This window comes from Erpetoichthys calabaricus, chromosome 17 (genome assembly GCF_900747795.2).
Source record: "Erpetoichthys calabaricus chromosome 17, fErpCal1.3, whole genome shotgun sequence".
Classification (NCBI taxonomy): domain Eukaryota; kingdom Metazoa; phylum Chordata; class Cladistia; order Polypteriformes; family Polypteridae; genus Erpetoichthys; species Erpetoichthys calabaricus.
The window spans coordinates 4605253-4616298 of NC_041410.2; the positions used below are offsets into that span (position 1 = coordinate 4605253).

General features: G+C 41.1%; 1 protein-coding gene across 2 annotated transcripts in view; it reads left to right on the forward strand.

Moving 5' to 3' along the window:
• Nucleotides 1-4733, forward strand: part of LOC114667887 (myelin-associated glycoprotein-like) — a 41137-nt gene extending 36404 nt beyond the window's left edge. For both annotated transcript variants that reach the window (XM_028823403.2, XM_051920689.1), the window contains 3 exons: nucleotides 2647-2724; nucleotides 2859-2946; nucleotides 4332-4733. In XM_028823403.2, coding sequence (XP_028679236.2) covers nucleotides 2647-2724; nucleotides 2859-2946; nucleotides 4332-4406 — 241 coding nt within the window. In that variant the 3' untranslated portion in view covers nucleotides 4407-4733. The remainder of the gene's footprint in view (nucleotides 1-2646; nucleotides 2725-2858; nucleotides 2947-4331) is intronic.
• Nucleotides 4734-11046: the final 6313 nt, after the last annotated feature.

The window sequence follows — 11046 nt, forward strand, 5'->3', positions numbered from 1 at the left end:
CATAAACCAGAATTAATAGGCAAAGGTCCAAACCAGAAGGACTCACAAACTTTCAACAAAATAAAAGCGCAAAACAAAAATCTGTACATCAAACCAAGCCAGAAGTCAATAACTAGAGGGTCTTTAATGAGGCACACAAACTCGTCTAGGGAATATCCGCAATCTTGGATATCCATGAATACTGTACTGACTCAGAATGAGACAGGAGAGATTTTAAAGGAAACAGGAACAAAAAAAAAATACAGACGAGAGTCATAACCAGATGAGACAGGCAATCAAATTTCAAGTTTTAAATGGAAACCAAAAATCCAAAAATATTTTTTTCATAAACAGGAATAGAGAAGTCAGAACAAAAAATCTGGACGTGATAGGCATTGCGCTCTAGGAACCAAGTTACCCAAACTATTCTATGTGAATTTCCCTTTGGGATTAATAAAGTATCTCTATCTATTGTGGGAGATGGCCGGCTGTTCATCCCTGGCCAATACCCCCAGACCACTAGATGGAGGCCTCCCTGTAGCATGGAAGTGCCCCGAAGACCAGCAGGGAATTATGGACAATGGAGTTTGTATTCCCAACCCTGCTGGACACCGTGGGGCCCACCAGAGGATGCTGCAGAGAGGCTCAAGGACTTATACGTGCCCTATAACCTGGAAGTACGTCATGATCACATGACCAGAAGGAACGACGTGCTTCCGGGTTGAAGAAAAGGACTTTTTACCCGACCCGGAAGTGATAAGGAATCATGGACTGTAGGATTGGAAACACTCAGGGAATATAAAAGGACTGTGGGAAAGCCCAGACGTTGAGCTGAGCTGGGTGGTAGGGTGGCGAAGTGTCTGGGAGAGGAGGATTGGTATTGATTAGTGATTATAGTGTACTTGTATGTGTAGTGTGGAGTGGAGGGTGCTTTATGCACAGTATTATTATAAAATAAATAATAATTAGAGTTTTACCAGGTGTTTGGTAAAACTATAATTATTATTATTATTATTAGAGCTCCCTTGAACCCACAGTGGTATCTGTAGGTTCAAGGGAGCTCTAGCGCCCCCTACTGCTACACTATCTATGACATTTCAGTAATTGTTTTCCGTTCTGATGCTGATCTTTCTGATCATAAAATAGGTCATTACGATAGCAATTGAAGAAAAAGAATTCATAATTCATTGCAGAATTACGGTATTTGAGGGTCTCCCTAGAGCACCTCTTTCTCTTGCATGATTTGGCTTAAAAATTAATCAGCACATCGTCATCTCATAACAGGCTTCAGTTTTGAGTTTGGTATTTTTCCGTCCAGCTGTTTTAGCTCTTGACCGTCCTCAAGAATTTTGACACACAGATACCCAGACAGACACATACCCATCATCGAGTATCAATGCTTTTGGTATCAAGGGGATCCTAAAACGTTGAAAATCTGCAATCAAAATTTTGAATGAATCTAAAGCTTTCACTCCTGCCCCATAGATGATAGGTTATGGTTGGGGAGGGCACAAAGCAAAAATGGCAGACATCATGAACTAAAGTGACCACACAACACTGTAAAAAGAGCAAAGGGCACTTTTTTTACTTATCTTTTAATAACCTAAAATTTCTCACGTGGTCAGCTTGATTTCTCCTCATACAGCTGAATAACTTTAATGACCTTGAATACCAAGTGGCTGCCAGCTGCAGTGATGTAACCATTCAAATAATAGAAAGTGCTGATCGAGGGACCTCATTTGGACAGCCGGATTCTCCCTGTTGATGTTACTTCAGTTCACAGACCCCCTTTCGGAGACAGGAGTGAAGAATTAAAGTGGCCTCTTTCAGCTTTCACGTCATTTTGAATCCAAGGCAGTGTTTATTTATTCCCACATCTCGAAGGACGTGTGTTCTATTTTTGACTTCTGTAAGCAGGCACTATGAGTGAGTGTAAAGTGTAAACTGGCACCCTGACCACGAGTGGTCCCTGCTTTGCATGAGAAGCTGCCACGTGTTATAATTCACCGTAGAAGGGAAAGCCAAAATCACCAAAACAATTGTCGAAATCAAAAATTTTAATTGTTAATTAACTACCAAGGATCCTAAAATCCAAAATTCCAAAATTAATTACAAAGAATAACAAGTAAATGACTGAATAAATTAAGAAGAGAAACGTAGAACCTGAACTAATTAAAAAAAGGTGTCAAAAGGTATAACATAGTCAAAAAGCAAGGCCAGAATTTCAACAAAGAAATGAAAGTTTTAAGGTTTGGGTTGAAGCCAATCGAGGACAACCTGGAAGTGTATGATGCAACCTTTAAGCTCCTGACTCAGATATGTTACGCTTGGCACACTTTCAGTTGACCTTACCTAGAGATGGTATAGCAACGGTAAATAACAAAACCCTCAAAATACCGGCGCCCATAAGAAAACCAAAATGGCATCATAGGAGAATGCTACTTATTTTCCATATTATTAAAAATGGAAAGGATCTCAATAGATGTGACCACGAGATTCCTTGTTCTGTAAAACCCCTAAAATAAGTTTTAAATCATTTTTAGAAGTCTAGAAGAATTTATAATAAAAAAGTCATAAAAAAGAGCCTGATCATGAATGAGCATTTCCGCTGTCATACATTGATCTTCCAACATGTCTGCTCATCTCAAAAATTCCTTGTTTTCACAGAGCGGAGAAAAACATAAACTACGTTAATAAAAAAACTTCAGTAGACTCTGAGGATTACAGGAATGGTGAGAAGTCTAGGTAAGACTTTGTCCGACTGAAGTTAAGGTTCCGTGTTACAGAAAAATGGAGGAAATTTTCAGTTTTTAACATTAGTGAGTTTAGTGCTGGATTCATGAATTGAAAGACTTCTCCCCTTTTTGTTTGCACTTCAGGTATACCTCGTGGGAAATAAACGAACACCAGACTTCATATGATCAGGATATTTACTGCAATGAGCATCCTGTCTACGGAAACACTGAGGTACATCTCAAATACGAGTTTAATCGCACTACTTATTTCACGGTCCCCCGAGCTATCCACATGGCTTGTGTGGTTTCCTCCCACTAGTCGAAGCTCTATACTTCTAATTCTCATGTATCCCACTGTGATCACAAATGTGCTTAGTGGTGAACTGGCACCCCTTCCAGATGTTTCTACCAGTAAAGAAAAGGGCAGACCATAAGAACAACAACAAGAACAGGAGATGAGCAAAAAATTCATCCCCACAAAACAATCCAAAGCCCAATCAGAAATCAAGCCAAAGAAAACACATAAATGTCCAGACACCTTACTTTGATTCTGAAGTAATGCAAGGGTTGTTAAGGTGTCCAGAAATCTGGACATGGAAGTGGGAGAGTGAAGCCATCTTCTATACAGTTGGCATGCTGGCATCACACATGACATTTCCAGATTCCACATACCAAGAACCAAGAACCATAGACACATGGAATAAGCAACCAAGTATCGTGGTGGACAATAGGACTTTAGGAACTTTCAAATGTCAACTTGATATTATTTTAGGAGAATTAAGTAGACTAGCGAGTTCGGGCTGAATGGCCTGTTGTCTGCCGTCCAGATTGTTCTAATGTTTTAATATCCTGAAAAGTATGTGGACCCTTTGGAAATAACTATTTATGTATAAATATGGTCTGAACTTCATCTAAGTTACAATGATGAGCAAACACAGGCTGTTTAACTTATTAACACACAAATTAGTGTACAGTCGTGGCCAAAAGTTTGGAGAATGACACCAGTGTTGGTTTTCAGAAAGTTTGCTGCTTTAGCGTTTTTAGATCTTTTTGTCAGATGTTTCTGTGGTGTACTGAACTGGAATTACAAGCAGTTCATAAATTTCAAAGGCTTTTATTGACAATTTCATTAAGTTTACGCGCACAGTCAATATTCGCAGTGTTGGCCCTTCTTTCTTTTTCAAGACCTCTGCAATTCACCCTGGCAGGCTGGCAATCAACTTCTGGGCCCAATCCTGACTGATGGCAGCTGCCCATTCTTATATAATCAATGCTTGGAGTTGGTCAGAATTTAAGAGTTAGCCCCCATGATGTTAGAACAACAAAGGAGAAAGCAGCAAGGGCCATTTGCTTACACAAATAGGTAAGCACACTGCTGAACACGTGTCAGACCCACACCGTCATGGCTTTCTCTTCTCTTTGCCCCACACACAGCACCTGTCAACTGCCCAGTTATCGTGGGCTTACAGGAAGGCACCAGGCAGGCTGTTTGTGAGAGACAGAATAAAACACACACGGAGGTCTCCTGTTCTCATGAAAAGCCCCTCAACTCTCAAACAGCTCGAATATCAGCAAGGGACCACATGTTATAACATCTGGCTGTCCTTATGTTGACAGGAGCTACAAGAAATGCCACACGAATACAGCAGGAGCAGCACAGTGGAAGCTGAAGACATTTATGCAAACATGTGAAATGATGGGATGAAACAAGAGGTCAGACAATGGAAGGAATAATAGAAGAAGACAGCGATAGTGAATGGAGGAACAGAAAGAACGCAATAAATGATAAGAAGAAGGGTGCTTAAGAGTTCCTTATGATTGTCATTATGAACAAAATAGCACTTGTTGTATCTGCACATCATATAATGTCATTTGTCACCATTTCTCTATTGTATCTATTTTTATGTACAGTATATACCCTATCTATCTATTATATAGTGCCTTTCACCCTATCTATCTATCTATCTATCTATCTATCTATCTATCTATCTATCTATCTATCTATCTAAATAAAATGTATTATCTATCTATCTATCTATCTATCTATCTATCTATCTATCTATCTATCTATATAGTGCCTTTCACCCAATTTATCTATCTATCTATCTATCTATCTATCTATCTATCTATCTATCTATCTATCTATCTGACATATAGTGCCTTTCATATCTATCGATCTGTCTATCTATCATATAGTGCCTTTCATATCTATCTATCTATCTATCTATCTATCTATCTATCTATCTATCTATCTGACATATAGTGCCTTTCATATCTATCTATCTATAATATAGTGCCTTTCATATTTATCTATCTATCTATTTATAATATAATGCCTTTAATATCTATCTATCTCATAAAGGTTGTTTTAAAAAATAAATTAATAAAGAAAAATATATTATCTATTTTATAGTGTCTTTCCTATCTATCAATATATCAATCTGTCTATCATCTCAATAAATGTTGATTAAAAAAATATAGATCTAGTTAGATAGATAGATAGATAGATAGATAGATAGATAGATAGATAGATAGATAGATAGATAGGATGGCACTATATACTATCTATCTATCTATCTATCTATCTGTCTTAATCATTATTTCAATAAAGGTTTTATACATAAATAAATAAATAAATCTATTTTATAGTGGCTTTCCTATCTAATTACATTTATTATATAGTGCCTTTCTATCTATCCATCTATTTATTTATTTCTATCTATCTATCTAAATAAAATGTATTATTATCTATCTATCTATTATACAGTGCCCTTCATCTATCTATCTATCTATATAGTGCCTTTCACCCTATCTATCTATCTATCTATCTATCTATCTATCTATCTATCTATCTATCTATCTATCTATCTATCTATCTATCTATCTATCTATCTATCTATCTATCTATTTAAATAAAATGTATTATTATCTATCTCTTTGAGGCCTGTTTAAGGTTGCCCTCTCCGATGCTCCAAGTTTTGAATGCACTGATACTTCAGGTCTTTCTTGCTTTGTTGCTCTCAGGTGCTTCTTTGATTTAAATGACAGCAGCAGTTTTTTACATTCTCTACATGGGTTTATGTTTCTTTTTCCATATTTATTTTGAAAAGAACATTTTTGTTTATGCCTGTACAATAAAAATCAGCAATACAGTAAATTCATAAAAATATGTACTCTTTTGGGGTGTCATGGTGGCACAGTGATTAGCGCAGCTGTATCACAGTAAGGAGATCAGGGTTCACGTCTTTAGTGCTCCCCGTGTCTGTGTAGGTTTCCTCCGGGTGCTCTGATTTCCTCCCACAGTCCAAAGACATGCAAGTTAGGTGCATTGGCGATCCTAAATTGTCCCTAGTGTGTGCTTGGTGTGTGTGTGTGTGCCCTGTGGTGGGCTGGCGCCCTGCCCAGGGTTTGTTTCCTGCCTTGCACCCTGTGCTGGCTGAGATTGGCTCCAGCAGACCCCTGTGACCCTGTGTTAGGATATAGCGGGTTGGATAATGGCTAACTGACTGACATTTCAGTTTCATTAGCAGACATATTTCAGGCATGAATATGACATTTGTGAGGTTTATGAGTTACTCTCAGATCTTTGACATTCATTACAGCTGGTATGACAGCTTTTGGAGTTCTGAAAAGCCTGCAGGTAAGCCAGCAACTTCTACATTGTGATGAATTCACCAGCAGGTGGCTCCACTTGATACTTTCCAGTATCAGTAACAGGCAAAATTGATTTTCCTAAAAACACAATGCAATCCCAAAGCACAATTCAGTAATGAAGTCAAATACGGAGCAGTAAGCTTCAAATATCCCCAAAACTCACAACGCACGAAAATTAGAAAAATTCACCAAACCCCACCTGAGCACATTTGCAATGAAATGAACTGTCTAAGAGCTGGGTTGTGGGACCTCCATATATATAAGGCAGAAGGCAGGTCCTGGTGGTGATTGGCAGGTGGCCCCGCCTCTTGTTCCACCCACAAAACACAGACTATAGCCAAGGCAGCTTGCATACAAGATCAAATGCAAAGACTACTGCACATACTCAACAAAAGCAACAGTGACATCAAAAATGAACAAAAAAGGACAAGTAAGAAGATTTTGAACCGGAACCATCAACCCTGGATGAACAATGACAGACCGCAACCGGAAGTGACCTGCCATTGACGGGGTTTTGTGACGGTGGCACCTTAGATTTTCTTGCTGAATTGTTCCTTATCCTTAAAATTGAAATATGGAGTGATTTGAATGAGAATCTGCACACTTGTATATGTGCGATATGTAGGCCTACACTATAAACGGAAGGGCAGCACGAGACAAAATACAGGTAGGTGCACCGTCTAACACCCCATGTAGTAAGTTAAGAAAAACAGGGTAATTATTCACAGAGAAACGCCTTTGTATCTATGTGAATATCTCGTGTTTTTCAGGATCCACACATTAATCAAGCAAACACCGAGAAGACAAGTTTATTACTAACAGAAGAAAAAAAATCTTAAATGACAATGCATGGCTCACCGGTGATTTCCTCTAATCGATCTATAGCTGTGAAATCTTCAAAGAGAAACATCAAGCACTTCATGCTGCACCTGTCACCTGGAGCATCACAAGGAGCAGTAGTGTCTCCTTTTTTATTTGTTCTGTACACCTCTCACTATAACAGCAGGTCCCATCTCTTGCAGCAATTCTCAGACGATTCTGCACTTATGGGACGTATTAACAGGAGGGATGAAACAAAGGGGAGTCAAGTGGAGAACTGTGAGAATTGTCTGAAGGTTAACATCATCAAAACCAAGGAACTGCTTATTGACTTAGGAAAGGGCCTCTATGTCTGGTCACCAATCAGGGAGTTGATGTAGAGGTGGTTCATTACTACAAGTACTCGTGGGGGTCCACATCAGTGACAGGCTGGACTGGCCTCATAACACATAGCAACTGAAGAAAGGGCAGTGCGGACTCTTCATCCTTAGGCGACTGTGTTCCTTTAATGCAGGGAGTGACATCCTTTAAATTTTTTACATGTCTGTGATGGTCAGTGTGGTGTGCTGGACTGGTCTCATCACATCAGGAGAGGCCCACCGAATTAACAAGCTAATTAAAAGGACAGACTCAGTTATGGGACACTGAAGGTCGGAGCAAGGAAAAGAATTAAAACAAAACTGAGTGCCATTATGAACAAAGCTGCACATCGTCTCTGTGACACACCAGCTCTGAGGACTTTCAGCCAACGAATTATTCAGCAGAAGTGTGTCAAGAAACACCAAGGGGGCTCCTTATATACCAATAGAAATACACCTGTATAGCACCTTACTGGGACTGGGACAGGTCTTTTTTATCTTTAGCCAAATCAGTTTACTTTTTTTAATAATCCCTGTATTTGGTTATTTTGGTATTTGTCCATCTAAATATTATATAGTGCCTTTCCTATCAATTTTTAAGAGAAATCTGGGTGAGATATTGGGAGAGCTTAGCTAAACAAATGGGTTTGATGGACTGAACTATCTATCCACAGTCAGCAGTAATAAAATCTATTATTGTAAAAACCGAGCCATGTTTGCACAATTTATTTTTTGACATCAGTTAAGTTAAATTATATGACTTAAAAATAATACATGGACGTGTCCTGCAATGGGCAGCTGCCCCGTCCAGGGTTGTATCCTCCATTTCACCAAAACCTGACTGCACCCATGACAGTGAAGCGATTTTAATTGTGCCAGCTAACCCATTAGGTGACATAGGTGACCAGAGTGCCGTCATCTACAGTGCATCTGGAAAGTATTCACAGCGCATCACTTTTTCCACATTTTGTTATGTTACAGCCTTATTCCAAAATGGATTAAATTCTTTTTTTTCCCTCAGAATTCTACACACAGGCGGCACGGTGGCGCAGTGGGTAGCGCTGCTGCCTCGCAGTTGGGAGACCTGGGGACCCGGGTTCGCTTCCCAGGTCCTCCCTGCGTGGAGTTTGCATGTTCTCCCCGTATCTGCGTGGGTTTCCTCCTACAGTTCAAAGACATGCAGGTTAAGTGGAGTGGCGATTCTAAATTGCCCCTAGTGTGTGATTGGTGTGTTTGTGTGTGTCCTGCGGTGGGTTGGCACCCTGCCCGGGATTGGTTCCTGCCTTGTGCCCTGGGATTGGCTCCAGCAGACCCCCGTGACCCTGTGTTCGGATTCAGCGGGTTGGAAAATGGATGGATGGATTCTACACACAACACCCCATAATGACAATGTGAGAAACGTTTACTTGAGATTTTTGCAAATTTATTAAAAATAAAAAAAACTGAGACATCCCATGTCCATAAGTATTCCCAGCCTTTGCTCAATACTTTGTCGATGCCCCTTTGGCAGCAATTCCAGCCTCAAGTCTTGTTGAATATGATGCCACAAGCTTGGCACACCTATCCTTGGCCAGTTTGGCCCATTCCTCTTTGCAGCACCTCTCAAGCTCCATCAGGTTGGATGGGAAGTGTCGGTGCACAGCCATTTTAAGATCTCTCTCCAGAGATGTTCAATCGGATTCAAGTCTGGGCTCTGGCTGGGCCACTCAAGGACATTCACAGAGTTGTCCTGAAGCCACTCCTTTGATATCTTGGCTGTGTGCTTAGGGTCGTTGTCCTGCTGAAAGATGAACCGTCGCCCCAGTCTGAGGTCAAGAGCGCTCTGGAGCAGGTTTTCATCCAGGATGTCTCTGTACATTGCTGCAGTCATCTTTCCCTTTATCCTGACTAGTCTCCCAGTCCCTGCCACTGAAAAACATCGCCACAGCATGATGCTGCCACCACCATGCTTCACTGTAGGGATGGTATTGGCCTGGTGATGAGCAGTGCCTGGTTTCCTCCAAACGTGACGCCTGGCATTCACACCAAAGAGTTCAATCTTTGTCTCATCAGACCAGAGAATTTTCTTTCTCATGGTCTGAGAGTCCTTCAGGTGCCTTTTGGCAAACTCCAGGCGGGCTGCCATGTGCCTTTTACTAAGGAGTGGCTTCCGTCTGGCCACTCTACCATACAGGCGTGATTGGTGGATTGCTACAGAGATGGTTGTCCTTCTGGAAGGTTCTCCTCTCTCCACAGAGGACCTCTGGAGCTCTGACAGAGTGACCATCGGGTTCTTGGTCACCTCCCTGACTAAGGCCCTTCTCCCCCGATTGCTCAGTTTAGATGGCCGGCCAGCTCTAGGAAGAGTCCTGGTGGTTTTGAACTTCTTCCACTTACGGTTGATGGAGGCCACTGTGCTCATTGGGACCTTCAAAACAGCAGAAATTTTTCTGTAGCCTTCCCCGGATTTGTGACTTGAGACAATCCTGTCTCTGAGGTCTACTGACAATTCCTTTGACTTCATGCTTGGTTTGTGCTCTGACATGAACTGTCAACTGTGGGACCTTCTATAGACTGGTGTGTGCCTTTCCAAATCAGGTCCAATCAACTGAATTTACCACAGATGGACTCCAATGAAGCTGCAGAAACATCTCAAGGATGATCAGGGGAAACAGGATGCACCTGAGCTCAATTTCGAGCTTCATGGCAAAGGCTGTGAATACTTATGGACATGTGCTTTCTCAGTTTTTTAATATTTAATAAATTTGCAAAAACCTCAATTAAACTTTTTTCACGTTGTCATTATGGGGTGTTGTGTGCAGAATTCTGAGGAAAAAAATGAATTTAATCCATTTTGGAATAAGGCTGTAACGTAACAAAATGTGGAGAAAGTGATGCGCTGTCAATACTTTCCAGATGCACTGTAAGTGGCGTCGTTTATGTAAGTTGAGGGGCGTGTGCTCCAAACACCAAGAGGAACCCGGGTGATGATAATGAGTGGGCGCCGTTAATGAAAGTAAAACACCAAGGTGTGTGCGTTGCTTTTACTGTCCGCAGTATGTACACAAAGGGGTGCTGTTATTGTTATTGCAGAGGCGCGCGCTTGTGACACCGATAGGTGACGCATACCGTACCCCTATTACAGTGGCGTAGCGTAGTGGGGGCGGCAGGGGAGGCAGGGGAGGCCCGCCTCAGGCGGCACTTTTAGGGGGCGGCAAAATTTCACAATAAATAATAATAATATCTTGTAAAAATTTGAACCATACCTAAATAAGGGAGCGGCGGAATGTTCCTCCGCCCCGGGCGGCTGACACCCACGCTACGCTACTGCCCTAATAAACAAAAAACAACGCACAGGTTGTCAAAGTGTAGAAATTACGACAACACGCTATGGACAACGAGGGGCACTCAGTATCAAGCAAGTTCGCCAATGAGCGGACAGTTCCCAGACCAATATTAGAAACTGCAAATTGACGCGCGCATGCGCTTTAGTTTTTATTCCTGCCCCTTGACAGAGAAGT